A 16451-nucleotide genomic window follows, 5' to 3' on the forward strand; every position below is an offset into this window, starting at 1 on the left:
TAGGGTCAAAGTTGAGGTTGGGGTATCCCAAGATTAGGTTTGGGGAAGCGGGATATTAGGGTTGGGGAGGGGGGTCTTAGAGTTGGATGTGGGTTAGGGTCAAAGTTGAGGTTAGGGTTTCCCAATATTGCGGTTGGGGGAGGGGGTTCGGATGTGGGTTAGGGATACCTTAACCTAAACTTTGACCCCAACCTTAACCCTAACCCACATCCAACCTTAATGCCCCCCTCCCCAACCCTAATATCCCCCTCTCCCCCAACTCTAATCTTGGGATACCCTAACCCCAACTTTGACCCTAACCCACATCCAACCCTAATATCCCTCCTTTCTCTTCCCTAATACACCCTTCCCCCAACCGTAATCTTGGCATACCCTGACTCCGACCTTGACCCTAACCCAAATCCAACACCATTATCTCCATTCCCCCAACCCTAATATCCGTCTGTTCAAATGCAAAAAAAAAAATATTTTGATGTTTATAAAATTTTATCGTGTTCATGGGAAAACATTTATGGGTGTCATGGGGGGCACTGCTTTGATCTCGGGCGTATATCGAAGAAGCGCCGCTCTACTGGTAGTCCTACAGATCACAACACATATGGTGTGCACACATTGGTAGACTTTTGTTTTATGACGAACTGGACATCTGGGCATTTATTGGCCGGCAGAGAGAATATCCCAGCGTGAATATCCATATGTCTTGTTAAATGTGCATTTCGAGCGAAGAACTTTCCACACATCTCGCATTCATAGTTTTTGAACCCAGTATGTGTATTTCCATGTCTTCCCAAGTTACCAAGGTGATCAAAAGTCTTTCCGCAAATCTGACATGCATACTTTTTTACTCCAAGATGTGTATTTAAATGCATTTTTAAGCTACGAAGCTGGGAAAACACTTTTCCGCAGATCTGACATGCATAGTTTTTTATTCCAATATGTGTATATACATGTGTTTTCAAGTGACCAAGCTGGCTAAACGCTTTTCCGCAGATGTGACATGCATATTGTTTGACTCCGGTATGTATATTCGCATGTCTTTTCAAGACACAAAGCCGGGTAAACGCTTGTCCACAGATCAGACACTCATAGTTTTTGATTCCAGTATGGGTTTTCCCGTGTTCCTTCAAGTTACTGAGATAACTAAACGCTTTTCCACATATCTCACATTCATAGCTTTTGACTGCAGCATGTATATTTCCGTGTGTTTTCAAATCGCTGAGCCGCGCAAACAATTTCTGACAAATCTGACACTCATAATTTTTTACTCTAGTATGTGTATATCCATGTGTTTTCAAGTGACCAAGCTGGCTAAACGCTTTTCCGCAGATGTGACAGGCATATTGTTTGACTCCAGTATGTGTATGCTCATGTCTTTTCAAGTCACCAAGTCGGGCAAACGCTTTTCCACAGATCTGACACTCATAGTTTTTGAATCCAGTATGTGTCTTTCTGTGTTTTACCATGACATCATGCCGGATAAATGCTTTTCCGCAGATCTGACATGCATAGTTTTTGACTCCAGTATGTGTATTTTCATGCTTTCTCAAGTCACCAAGCCAGGTAAACGCTCTTCCACAGATCTGACACTCATAGTTTTTTATTCCTGTATGTATATTTCCATGTGTTTTTAAACTGTCGAGGCGCGCAAACGATTTACCACAGATCTGACACTCATAGTTTTTGACTACAGTATGTGTATTTACATGTCTATTCAAGTGACCAAGCTGGCTATAGGTTTTTCCGCAGATCTGGCATACATATTGTTTGTCTCTGGTATGTGTATGTCCATGCGTTTTCAAGTCACCAAGACGGGAAAACGCTTTTCCACAGATCTGACACTCATAGTTTGTGACTCCTGTATGTGTATTTCCATGTTCTTTCAAGTGAGCAAGCTGGGTAAACGCTTTGGTGCAGTTCTGACACTCATAGTTTCTGACTCCAGTATGTATATTTCCATGTGTTTTCAGGTCGCCGAGCCGCACATACGATATTCCACAGATCTGACAGTCATTGTTTATCACTCCAATGTGAGCAGTATGTGTATCCGCACGTCTTACCAACTGACCGATCAGATTATCCTCTTTGCCAATGACTTTGCATTCATGATTTTTCAGACCAGTGTGGGATAGTATATGTTTTTTCAGTGTAGAGATAGCAGCAAAGGCTTTTCCGCAGATCTCACATTCTGTATTTCTATCCTCAAGGTGGAATCGAAGATGAGTTTTTAATCCGTCATGACGATGGAAGCTCTTTCCACAGATCGAGCACATCTTCTTTGACATTCTTTGGGATTATCTGTTATTTACTTCACTTTTTCAAGCATCACATATGAACCGCCCTCTTCTTGAAAATGAGTAATCAATGACAGATTGGAATGAGCTAGTATATAGTATTAGAATTCTTATATTACAGGAACCTGTCTGGAATACAGAAGCAATTAGAAATAAGGAAGCAGTTTGATAAATAACAAAATCTTAGAATAACAAATATATGATCTATGAATACCAGTTTAGTAGAATCATTAGGCCTTGTAGCAAAATCGGTAACCTGACAATCCAGACGAGTACTTCGTTATAGATGGTTCACAATACTTTGGAGATCACTTCCATTTATGATATTGGCAGCAGATAGGACATTTGGCAAGTTCAGGTTTCAACTTGATTGTGCCATATATTTCAGCTTCAAGACACCATACTGTTAATTTTCTCTGTTTTAAACAAGTCCCAGGATGAAGGAATATTCAAAACAATCCTGGAGCAAGTGCGACACCATCAGCCCGGTTCGGCTAGGCGATAAGGGGAGAATATCTGGTTCGGAGTAGGCCCTATGGCCCTGGTCATGTTGGACACATGCTCCCTCCGATAGCACGAGCCAACAGAGGAATGTGTTCGGCAGTATTTTGGAGATCAATGTTTTTTCAACATTTACGACAGTGGTTCTCGAACGTTTTGGCAGCGAGGTCCTCCTATGAACTGTCATGGACCACTGCGGACAGCCAAGTGTTAGTTGAAATTTAGCATTATTATCGCGCACCCGTCATCTGTACCATGAAAATATCAACTGTCTAGCAGTGTTGGGATGACTCGAGTCATGACTTGACTCGAGTCAGACTCGAGTCAACTTTTTCGAATGACTTGACTTGACTCGAGTCACTTTGCAAAAATGACTTGACTTGACTTGACTCGGCGCTTCAAAATGTGGATTGACTCGTGACTCGGAGCAAAATTTACGAGTCAATTTCAAGTCATCAAGTAAACGGTGTCGACTAAATCAATGTATTTTGTGCATGTTCGGATTATTCACGATATGCCGTTGTAACTTGTAAGAGCAACCAGTCATTCACTGATTTACGTTTCACTGATCCTACATTGTTACATCACAAATACACTGACCGCAAACGAAATGATCACAGCTTGCGTTGTCGTAGTAGCAGATTAATTTAATAGCAACGTATCGCTGTTTATTGGACGGCTCTTTCCTTACATTGCACGGCGCTCACATTTACCAACTTGTATGACTTAAATCGGAAAATATATTTTGTGCATTTATATCCTCACGGATGTGTATAGATGGCTAGTGTGTTGTACGATACAATCTCTTTCATGTTCTCGAGGCTTCGTATTCGATCCTCTAAGACAGTGGTCCTTAACCTTGCCCCCAGCGCCCCCCAGGGGGCGCTGGCGATTTTGAAGGGGGGCGGAAACGCTCAGGAGGCGATATGGGGGGCGCTGGGCTCAGGGGGGCGGTATGGGGGGCGCTGGAGAAAAATGGCTTCGCGTAGATAATGTGGTGATAGGACATATCCTTAATGAGTATTCAGAGCAAATTAACACCGAAAACTTCGTTACATATAGCCTTCAAAATACATATAAGTTTAATTGTCCATGGGCGCCTAAATGACTGACACCAAATGCTCCTGTCTTGGCAATCTGAACCCCAGAAGACGAATTCCATCTGGCAGGGAAAAATTATATGTCAGTGAAGAAATACCAATCTGAAATCGTGTGCGTCTTTTTTAGTACGATTGGGCGACAGGGATATTTCTGTTGGGCGATATCCCCGTTGAGCGATTCTTTTTTTTTGATATTGCAGACAGGGGTCACGAAATAACATCAAGCAACGAAGTCATACCAACGGGTTCGCCCGCCCGAATATGTTTAATTATTAGTAATGGGCCCTACAGTTTCCAAGAAACCTCACAATGTTCGCTTTAGGTTTTGATGGGTCTGCGCACACTCAACAACTCACTGCGCTGACCCTTGGACAACAGTGCGTAACGACTAAAAAAAGGTAATAACTACGGATTTGTTGTACGCAACGTAGATTTTCTGTGCGCAGAGACTTTGCTGACCATCAAAATCACGCCACGAACCCCTCAGAAGTTCGATTTATCACGCTATGGGTGCGCACGGCAATCGTTTTTAGGGGGGTTGACGAAGTGCTGTTACGGCCCTGTCTCTTACTCATCGTCTTTATTACATTCCTTACAATATGAAGTTGGGGGGGCGCTGGAGCACGATAATTTTTGAAAGGGGGCGCTGGAAGAAAAAAGGTTAAGAACCACTGCTCTAAGAGAATGTAGCATAGCTCAGAGTTGTCAAACTCAACTGACGTCGCGCGTCGAATTCAAATATTCAGATCAATCGCGGGCCGCACCAGTCAAATTATTCCAAAATTTTACTAACTCTTAACTCAATATATGCACTTTTTCGCATTCTCGGAATTGGGTGTCCATGTCAGCGATTTTCTCCTGACGATGACTACAATCACAACTCCGCTGTCAGGTGGTTGTAATGTGGCCTATGAACATACTCGAAATTTGCTATCTTGAAGGAATATTTATTAGTAGTATTTCTTACTACAAATTCGAGAAATGTGTTGGATAAAATCACGCAATTTTCAACATATACTCAGAATTTCTTCGCGGGCCGAATGAAATCATTTGGCAGGTCGTATGTTTGACACCCCTGATGTAGCTATTCAGTTACTGACGTATTTTATTAGCAGTTCTATGTGTGCGTGAGCGATACAATGCATTTTTGCATGTGTCTTTAACTTTATATTCGTTATTTGATTCAAGAGAAATGACCAATTGATCTCTTTAACCCAACTAGAACGGCCGGCCTCGAGTCCAAATTTCAATGCATTTAGAAAAATGTTCATAAAATCTGAACCACGAAGAAAAATGTTCATAAAATCTGAACCACGAGAGTTGAACCGACACGCAATATATCGCTGTAATCGTGAAACAGCCGCCTAACCAACTGAGCTACTCTCAAAGCGAGAGAGAAACAGGTGATGCCACTATACCAAGAAGTGTTCTTAATTTTTTGAAAATAAAAGAGAATTTGATTTTTGAATTTGCGACTACGTCATACATAGACGTGCTCGGGATAGAATCATCGCCTGACTGATTTCACAGCAATATCAGGATTCCAAAATGACCTGAGTGAGGTTCTTATAATACAATCGAGTGTAACGACCGTTGATATACCGATGGCTACAGTTGGCTGTAGCGCGATTGATGCCAGGCGTCTCGCATTCATCGCCGCACATACACGCGCCGCGTGTTATTGTAGTATCGACGGCGTTCAATGATTCATTTCACAGTGCCGATGTATCGCTTTGTACGAGTTACTAAGTACTAGATAGTGCTTTGTCGAAACACACCTTGCTCTTGTACAACAACTAGATCTGAATATATAGTGGTTGGATTGACAGGTAGTCATACCTGCAATATAAAATACACTGTTTCACTGATATTTTACTGGGCATTTACCGGACGTTCAAATGATTCATTTCATAACGCCATGTAATCGCCTATCCATCCTTTGTACGAGATAGTGGTATGTGCTGAATCGAACCTCGCTGCTGTACAACAACTAGAACTGAATATTTAGTGGTTGAAATGACAGATAACAACAAATAACAACAAACCACATCTAACACTAACAAACGGAACACGGACATTTATTGCCTCTCTCAGCCGAACAGCGCAATAGTGAGACTGTCGTCTAGTATATCAGGTAGGCTATGCATATCGGCATATGTAGCAATGACATGTCGAGTCGCGTCACACAATATATGAAATAATGCATCACACGTGTAATACAACAGCAAATCGAAATAATAACAAGCCGGCACATCTAGCACCAACACATGGAAAAACGTAAGAAACCATTATAGCATTGGCAACTGAAGGTATTGCAATTATATTCGTTGCCCACACTGCAATGATAATAGGTCAACTGCTTTGACAGAGTTACGCCGAATTTTCGTGCCTCTCTCGTGAATCATGGACGAATAAAATACTTTGAATCAAGAAAGTGCATTGATTAGATGGAACCGGGATTTGATGCCTGGCTTTGCTGGTCGTCAAATTTTCATAAATGACCTGCGCGTTGTAGAGCAGACATGAAAATACCTTTCAATACCAGAATCGCGACCGGAGCTTTGATGTGCCGGTGCATTTCTTTTTATTCGCTACTACGGGAAAGACGTGAAACATTTCCACCAGAAGTGAAACCATTTACGGACATAAATTTGCTGTCATATCAATAGCGGAGATCTTGTAGCTCGCTGAAGAACATCATGGCAGTATTGGTGTATTAGTATGAATAGCAAAAATATTCAATATGCGTAATCTTCAACAGCAACAGAAAATACATTGCTAAAACCCGCGCATGTTATTTCGTAACATATTTTTACTTCCAGTTCGAAGAATCTTCTGTGCGACTAATTTTTGATTATAAGTATTCCAATACATGGGAAATGGGCATAACCAACACATGTTAGGAGAAAAGATCTGCAAATGAATTTGATGTCTCGGAGATGCGCTGATTTAGGTCACGGGCGCTGGTTTATCTCACGCGCGCACATTCACGCGAACGCAAAACGTTTTTATGTATTCAATCTGCATTTTCAAGCTATCAGGATGATTGAATCATTTTCCACAGATCTGGCACTCATAGTTTTTTAATTTCCTGTATGTGTATGAAAATGTATTTTCAAGGTACTTGAATGACTGAATGATTTTCCACAGATCTGACACTCGTGGATTTTGACTCCAGTATGTGCATGACCATGTGCTTTTAAATTACCGAGATGACTGAACCATTTTCCACGGATCTGACACTCATAGTTTTCGACTCCCATATGTGTATTTCCATGTCTGTTCAAGTTACCAAGCTGGGTGAACGGTTTATCACAGATCTGACACTTATATACTTGGATTCGTCTATGTGCATTCTCGTGTGTTTTCAAGTTACTTGGATGATTAAAAGTTTTCGCACAAATCTGACATTTATAGTTTTTGACTCCGGTATGTGTATTCATATGTGTTTTCAAGTCACCAACTAGACTAAACGTTTTTCCACAGATCTCACATTCATGGTTCCTCCGTGTAGTATGTATCTTTTCATGTGTTTTCGAGTCATTGAATCGCATAAACGATATTCCACAGATCTGGCGCTCATGGTCTTTGAGTCCAGTGTGAGTTATAGTGTGTTTCGCTAAATATGTCATCCTAGCGAAGGACTTCCAACACATCTCACATTTATAATAATTTCCTTCAGTGCGTGTGTCCCTGTTCCTATTCAAGTTGCCGCTCAGATTTTTCAATCCAGTGTGTGATAGTTTATGTTCTTTCAGTGTATTTAATGCAGCAAAAGCTTTCCCGCAGATATCACATTCGGTACTTTTATCTTTAGGGTGAAATCGCAGGTGAGTTTTCATTTCGTCATGATTGCGGAAGCTCTTTCCACTGATCGAGCACATCTTCTCTGTCATTCTTCTGGATTATCTGAAATTATTTCTTCAAGAATCACACATCAACAGTTCTCTGCTTGAAATCGAACATTCAACGATAGCTTGGAATGAGCTATAGCATTTAAATTCTTGTATTGTAGCAACCCAGTCTGTAACACAGAAAATAAATTAGCAATATCGGATCAGTTTCAAAACGTACATAGTTTAGCAGATGCAAGAAAATCAAACACACAGCAAATGTCTACCAATATAGTTAAATTTTTAGACCTCGTAGAGATCGATAAGCAGACAATTCCGACAGTCGTACATTAGACGAGTCGTTCCTGACCGACAAGATAGAGTAGTGCTGAAACGTCCGGCTGCTTGATCGGTAGATCGTGTGTTCAAACCACACCCGGGTTAGACCAGAGAACTGATTATTAACACAGGCGTCCAGGACTTCCCTGCCTGGCGATCATGAATTACGGGGATAGCATGGAAGGTGATGCAAGACTTAGCAACTTGTACAAGGCTATATCTGTGACTCCTCTGTCTACTAGTGGCATATGCATATCATGCACTCATGGTATGCATACGCACAGATCGTATGTATGTATATCATGATCCAGTGTATATGCCGCAAAAACATTAACAACAAGAATAAACTATGTCCTTTTCCTTAACATGTCCTTTTATGAACTATTTTAGATAAAAGAACCACTTTGTTCTTGACATATCGCATTTGACAGGTTGGATTAGTCCGATGTATAGTCCTTCATATCTTGAAGCTACAACATCTACTCTATAATAGAAAATCGATTATCTTGGACTGGTAAGCAATTATCAGCATCAATAGTTGGCATAAATTCCAAGATGAGAATGGATGTTCAAGTCCCTAATTCTCTAGATCAGGGGTTCTCAAACCGCAGCCCGCAGACATTTATTTTGCGGCCCGTGAGATCTTTTATTACGGAAGCAATTACTATACTGGCACAGAATTGTTACATATTAATTTAGCTACTTAGCTTTCTTATCGCACTGTCTGTATCGTTTGATTACTCATTCTTTGATCTGTTCTGGTTTCTCGATATAGGCCTATGCTGAAGTTTAGATTGTTATTGTTTTGAATTGTATTCGGCTGCACTCCGCTTCAAGGGAATCCTGCTGCGTAGAACACTTTTAAAAAGTGTTTCACACACCGTGAATGGTTTGAGCAAAACAAGTACTAGAAAGGAGAACGTCGAAAGCTGGGTTTGTACCTCTGCGTCAAGCAATGAATTTGCTTTCCTAGATATAAATGGAAAATCGATGTGTCATATTTGTCAAAGAACAGTTGTCGTACCGAAGCTTCGAAGCTTGAAATGATACTAGCCTACGCATGTTCCTTCTGGCGTTTCACATATCGCCTGATTTTAGAAAAAAACGAAGCTAGCTTGGTGGCTAGCCCAGCAATCCATATGTCGGGCATTGTTAAAATTGGAAGCGACGTTACAGACGCGTCTTTCAAAATTGCTTAGAATATCGCTAAACCACAGAAATCTGCTAGAGACGGTGTGATTTCAATAAGACTTCAACATACTGTGCGAATATTCGCTGTTTACAGAACTTAGCAGCGAGTTAAACATGACCTCACAAATTTCGAAGCTACACTTGTGTGATTCAACGGTGACAAGAAGAGTAACAGCAATGCCAGGTGATCTTTCATCGCATTTTCTGAACCATGTTGCCGCGTACACTGCTTTAGCTTAGCATTGGACGAATCTACCGACTCCACAGACATGGCATAGCTAATTATCTGGGTGCATTTTATCAGAGTAGACATATTTGCAGAGGAAATCCGAAAAACAACAAATTTACAAAGTTGACTCATCATCAGCATTATTGGCGCAGGGCTCCATCAGCCAGGGAAAGAATGGAGAAGGGTTGAATAGTTTTCTCAGAAATGACCCCGAACAACAGACTTCTTCTCATATCACTGAGAGCTGAAATTCATGATAATGGCCTCTGTAACGAAGGGGTGACTGTTACTTCATACTTGCTCAATGCACACTCACGCATCGAAACAGGGAGTTCAGTTCTATGTTGGAAGGGTTTGGGGTGCATATAACTACTTAGATACGAATGCAATGCAGGCTCCGTATTGGGATTTACTTGCGCTGCTGGAAGATACATATTCTAACCAAAAAAAAACAGCCAATGTAAATTTACGAACGCTGTCCATTAATGCTTTAGAATGCATGAAAATGTACTAAATGCCAGTATACTGAGTAGAGTACAGTAGACTGGTATAATTGTAGTAGCCTAAATTTAATAGTAGCCCACAAATACATGATAATAATATTCAGCGGCCCGCAGCGTCTTTATTTGTAAAAATGCGGCCTTTAGTAAAAAGGAAGTTGAGAACCCCTGCTCTAGATGCACGACTGTCTGGACTCTACTGCTACCGCGGTGGATATACACCTGTTTGGACTCTTAAGGCCGTATCAGACGAGGCGATGCATTAGTGTTTTTTTTATCATCGCTGCCAACGGCAGAATGGCCGCCAAATTTATTTGGCAGTATCAATCAACTCGGCGCCATCGCCGGCGATGAGAGAAGTGGAAGATACGCTCATGCGTATCCATATATTATCCTGTGTCGAGACTTGAATAGCGTCACTTTTGGTCAAGCCGTTTGGCGGACGGATCTTCTGGCGAGGCATTACGAAACGAATTACTGTGATGTAGTACTAAATTATTGAGCTGCTTCACTTACCCAGCATAGGCCAGCGTTGCAAAATCGGATGTAACCACCACCTTCGAGTTGCACCAGCACGCGCATATTCTTCTGCAGCTATCATGGCAGTCAAAACTCGTGCTGCTTTCAATTTATTTGACTTACCATTACAAATACCATCCTACCATGATTCCGAGAAGGTTTTATTCGACAGGACATTGTAGCATGACCACATTGGACAGGCATTATAACCATCGGCATCGCCTACTCAGATATGGCCTTAAGAGACATGTCTCAGTTAACGCAGGAATAATGGTACAGGCTGGTATGAAAATTTTTGAAAAACCTGCGGCAATATTGAGAAGTAAGATGAGAATAAGGATCCATATTTTATCAACAAAAGAGCCATATGTGCCTTGCAAGCCATAGGTTCCCGACCACTGCGATAAATTCTTTCCCGAAGGTCCGAAATTCCGCTTTTCTCTGTTCTATGTGGAATCAAAGTCGAATTTTAATTCCGCCATTACTATTGAAGCTTTTTAACAAATTAAATACATCTTAACAAAACATCACTTTCCAATCATGCCCGAATGTAGAGTGATGATTTTTCACACGCGTTAACATCTTGAGAAAGGCCTGTGATAGAGTTTTGATAAAGGCATTGTAATTATTGAAAAATAATTTCCAAGGAAATTAGCTAGAAATTAGTCAACGTCTTGAAATAGCCACGTATTACTGTCTTAATAAACATGCTTCTGGCTAATTTCAAACCGATTGGTGCATCGATTGCAACGTTGCGTTGACTTGGTTCTAGTGACTAATAAACATTACTTCCACCTCTTATATTTTCCGATTACGAATATATTAAATATATATTTGTTGAGCCTGTTGGAAAGTTGATGCAGACTGACACACAACTGAGGACTGGCAGCTGAGAGCCACTGGTTAATGTGAGGCAATTAACAAGCGGCCGATAAGCATTACAACTTTGCCAAAATGTTCCATAGCGCCCGACAAACTTCTTCGGATAGGGAATTCTATGTAACCCGCAACTTTGATTAAATTAAAGCAACAGTGCATGACGATTTTAATCATTATACACCTCCATACTGTCAGATTGTCACTGAAGATTAGTGCTCAGTTCTCAGTACAATAATTCATCACGTTTTGGGCAAAATACCATGCCTTGCCAAAACATGTTGGCTAGCGACAGACCTACCAAAAGTGATTTTATGTATAGCCTGCAGCTATAATCGAACACCCGCCAGCAGTCTCAGAAACATAGGTAGCTCTGGATAGTTCAATTGACATATTGATATGCCTAATGATTATTCATATCACGATTTACCTCAGTTTGTCTCTTAAGTAAACAGGTTCAGGAGTTTTTCGCTGCAGCTTCAAGGGTTCATCAAACCAAACAAGGTTAAAGAGCACTGTGATGTAGCACTATGATTTACATGTGATCTGAATGAAACAAAATCTTATAAAGAACAAAATTGTTGACAAGACGCACCGAGTGTATGACAGAAATACACACAGAATTCATCATATTCAATGGATTTCAAAGCGAAACAGAATAAAAATAATATGTGCTGATGCTGACTGTTTATCATCACATCAACACAGTGGATCGCGGTCAATAATGTGCTTATCTCCTGTATCACAAATCATATGGGGATCCATTTCACGTCGTGTTTGCAAGGATGATGCATACTGCAGGAAATAGGAGATACTACTAGCGAAATAAAAAAAAGCTGGCAGAACACCATATCGGACTATGCGAAGCTTGCGATTGTAGGGCTCGGATCTAACATTAATTTGAAAATGCCGGGGAATTACATGAACTGGATGGCATAAACACACATATTCACAAAATGGCTACAACAACTTGAAACGAAATTGAAAATGATATGCGCAGACTCCTAATTACCAAAGAATATGACTGAGGATAATGTACTCGCAGCTTAAAATTTAGGTGAAATAAACTATAGTATTAGCTCATCACACTGTGATACAAAGATTTGAACATTCACATCAAACTGCTCCGAACAACAGACCCGGAGCAATTACTGAAACTGATTCCTGCAGTGCGAACCAACTTTTTCAGGTACTAATCATACGATACAATTGAAATGTTGAAACAGTTAAAACATTTTCATACAGAAACAATTAGGTGAAAAAAACAAATAATACGGATTTTATTTGATACGTGCAAGATGCTTAATGACACGAAGACACAAGCACATCACTATTTCTACAATCTCAGTCCAGGAATCATGCAGCCTGCAAGGCTCAGTCCAGGAATCATGCAGCCTGCAAGGCAGGAGCAGGCAACATACGGTCGGTGGCAGGATCCGGCCAGCGACAGGATTTTGAGCGGCCCGCGGAGAGTTTCTAACCTGAAAGTGACTTACTAATCTGATAATATTGACAAATTCATGCGTCACAGTATGAATTCAAGTTAGCCAACCCGAGAAAGATGGTCATGAAACTACTTGTACCGTTCCGGTCTACAATACATACATTTGCGAGCAAACCTTTTCGACCATGAACATTAACAAGACACGGCTACGTTCCAATATAACTGATGTTCACGTGCAGTCTTTACTAATGGTTTCGACATCTGACTTGCAGCCAGATTTCAAAGAACTTGCTCATAACTTTGATTGACCACAGATGTCTGATTGACCTATACAGCTATGAAGTAGCCTACACTAAGTTAATAAATTCAGTAAATACTGATTTGGGTCTCTGCTTCGAATTTAAAGTTTACATGAATTAGGGTTACCATATTTTGGAATCGGGAAAGAAGGACATTTTTTCAAAACATTGTAGTTAGTTTATCGAACTTGAAAACAGCTGATTTTGAAATACTTTCTGGGAATCTTGCTTTGTTAAAAAAAAAGGACATCATTTTGACTCTACTCCCGGATTACCCACTTTTTAACGATACATCTCTGGTGTTGACTACAAAAAATTCGTCATCACTCTGTCTCAAATGGCCTGCTCAGACTTCTGCATTACATATTTCGCGTCATGCATGGATACGCGATTATTGTATCAATTCTGTAATCCGGCCTCTCAACCTACTTCAGTTTCCCATATCCGGCCGCCGGTCAAAGAAGTTGCCCACCCCTGCTGTAAGGTGATCCAAACACATGTTCGCTACTTACTTACACAGATTAGATCCCAATACTTAATTATAGTGATATGGTGGCAGAGTGAATGGAGGACTCATTCAAGTAAAAGCACATTTTAATATAGGGCATTTCTGTCGATGTTACTGTATCATGACCCAGATCATCATCATGAAACAAAATAGACTTGCGTTTCGCTAGTTCTTTGCTCATTTTTGAGTTGTCCTAAATTTATGTATCAGCAGTAACATTCATCACCTTAATGCAAAAACTGTTCTATAGCTTGACAACACGAACGATTCGAAACACTTCATACAGATGAATAAAAGATTTCTGAGTCCGACAATTCATTGAATATAAAATGCTAACAATGCATATAAGATTTAAAAATTCCGGGACACTGGATCATTCTGGTGTTCACGAAAATGTGCTTATCGAGGGAGTGGATTTCTTGAGATATTCCACGATTAATTGCCATCACCTGCATGAATATTCACACATACTTCTAAAATACCGGAAAATAAACGCTTTTCTACGGGTCTAACTAGGACAGTTTCTGACTCCAGTATGTGTATTCTCATGTGTTTTCAGGTGATCCATCAAAGCATATGCTTTTCCGCAGATCAGATATGTATAGTTTTTGACTCCGGGGTTTTCGACTCCGGTATGTGTATTTCCATGCCTTTTTAAAGAACCAAGCTGATTAAAAGTTTTTCTGCAGATCTGACATGTATAGTTTCTGACTCCGGTATGTGTATGCCCATGTCGTTTCAAGTCACAGAGCTGAGTAAACGCTTTTCCACAGATCTTACATACATATTGTTTGACTCCAGTATGTGTATGTGTATGTCCATGTCTTTTGAAGTTACCAAGATGGTTAAATGCTTTTCCGCAGATCTGACATTCATAATTTTTGAGTCCATTATGTGTATGAACATGTGCTTTCAAGGTACTCAAATCATTGAATGATTTTCCACATATTTGACACTCATAGTTTTTGAGTCCAGTATGTGTATGACCATGTCTTTTCAAGTTACCGAGACGGCTGAATGATTTTCCACAGATCTGACATTCGTAATTTTTGACTCCAGTATGGGCATGACCATGTGTTTTCAAGGAACTTGATTGACTGAATGATTTTCCACAGATCTGACATTCGTAGTTTTTGACTCCAGTATGGGTATGATCATGTGTTTTCAAGGAACTTAAACGACTGAATGATTTTCCACAGATCTGACACTCATAGTTTTTGAATCCAGTATGTGTATGACCATGTATTTTCACGTTACCAGGACGATTGAATGATTTTCCACAGATCTGACACTCATAGTTTTTAACTCCAGTATGTGTATGACCATGTATTTTCAAGGTTCCTAATTGACTGAATGATTTTCCACATATCTGACACTCGTGGTTTTTGACTCCAGTATGTGTACGACCATGTATTTTCAAGGTACCTAATTGACTGAATGATTTTCCACATATCTGACACTCGTGGTTTTTGACTCCAGCATGTGTATGACCATGTATTTTCAAGGTACCTAATTGACTGAATGATTTTCCACATATCTGACACTCGTGGTTTTTGACTCCAGTATGTGCGTGACCATGTTTGTTCAAGTTACCGAGATGACTGAATGATTTTCCACAGATCTGACACTCATAGTTTTTGACTACCGTATGTGTATTTCCCTGTCTATTCAAGTCACCAAGCCGGGTGAACGGTTTACCACAGATTTGACACTTACAGTTTTCGACTCCGAAATGTGCACTCTCATGTGTTTTCAAGTCACCCGGATGATTAAAAGCTTTTCCGCAAATCTGACATTCATAGTTTTTTACTCTCGTATTTGCATTTATATGTGTTTTCAAGTCACTGACTAGAGTAAACGTCTTTCCGCAGATCTCACATTCATGGTTTCTGAGTCCAGTATGTATCTTTCCATGTGCTTTCCGGTCATTGAATTGCACAACCGATTTTCCACAGATCTGGCGCTTCTGGTCTTTGACACCAGTGTGAGTTATGTGTTTCGCTAAATATGTCTTCCTAGCGAAAGACTTCCCACACATCTTATATTTATAGTTTATTCCTTCATTGTGTATGTCCCTATTTCTATCCAAGTTGCCGCTCCGATTTTTCAATCCAGTGTGGGATAGTACATGTTTTTTCAGTGTACAGATGGCAGCAAAGGCTTTCCCGCAGATCTCACATTCAGTATTTATATCTTTAACGTGGAATCGCAGGTGAGTTTTCAATCCGTCATGACGATGAACGCTCTTTCCACTGATCGAGCACATCCTCATTTTCGTTCTTCTGGATTATCTGTAAATTATTTCATCAATCATCACACGTCAACACTTCTCAGAGAGAAAACGAATATTCAAGAATAGCTTGGAATGAGCTATTGCATAGTATTCAAATTCATGTATTGTAGCAACCCAGTCTGTAACACAAAAAATAAATTAGCAATTTCGGATCAGTTTCAAAAAGTACTGAATCCAACCGATGTTAGACAATCAAACATACAGAAAATATCAACCAGTTTCGTTTAATTTTTAGGCCTTGTATTGATCGATAAGCAGGCAATCCAGACAGTGACCTATTAACCCTTTTAAAATCGGATTCCGTATACGGAATCGGTCAAGCGGTCATCGGGCAATATCTTCATTCTTGTACAGAATGTACACGTCCTAGCGGCTTCATTTTGGTTTGTAGGGAAAGCTAGCAATCTTCTGATTCATATGATACCAGGTTTATATGTATAAGTCGAATATTTTTTTTAATACCAACGATTTTACACGAGATGGTCGGCCGAAAATGGTTGAGCCTATGACGCTACTGAATACGTCAGC

The 16451-nt window shown here is 40.3% G+C and overlaps 2 protein-coding genes across 2 annotated transcripts; both read right to left on the reverse strand.

The window, feature by feature from the left end:
- Nucleotides 1-111: 111 nt before the first annotated feature.
- LOC145434005 (uncharacterized) lies at nucleotides 112-6402 on the reverse strand. Its single transcript, XM_080311283.1, has one exon. The coding sequence runs from the start codon at nucleotides 2280-2282 to the stop codon at nucleotides 588-590; it is 1695 nt and encodes a 564-aa protein (XP_080167409.1). The 5' UTR covers nucleotides 2283-6402; the 3' UTR covers nucleotides 112-587.
- A 5522-nt stretch (nucleotides 6403-11924) lies between these two features.
- Nucleotides 11925-16199, reverse strand: LOC145433996 (uncharacterized). The gene has a single exon (XM_080311276.1). It carries the CDS (start codon nucleotides 15900-15902, stop codon nucleotides 14139-14141), a length of 1764 nt encoding a protein of 587 aa, XP_080167402.1. The 5' UTR covers nucleotides 15903-16199; the 3' UTR covers nucleotides 11925-14138.
- Between the last annotated feature and the right edge of the window lie 252 nt (nucleotides 16200-16451).

The sequence above is a fragment of the Botryllus schlosseri genome, chromosome 1 (genome assembly GCF_051294905.1).
Source record: "Botryllus schlosseri isolate E-star chromosome 1, Bs_hap1, whole genome shotgun sequence".
In the NCBI taxonomy this organism is placed as follows: Eukaryota; Metazoa; Chordata; class Ascidiacea; order Stolidobranchia; family Styelidae; genus Botryllus; species Botryllus schlosseri.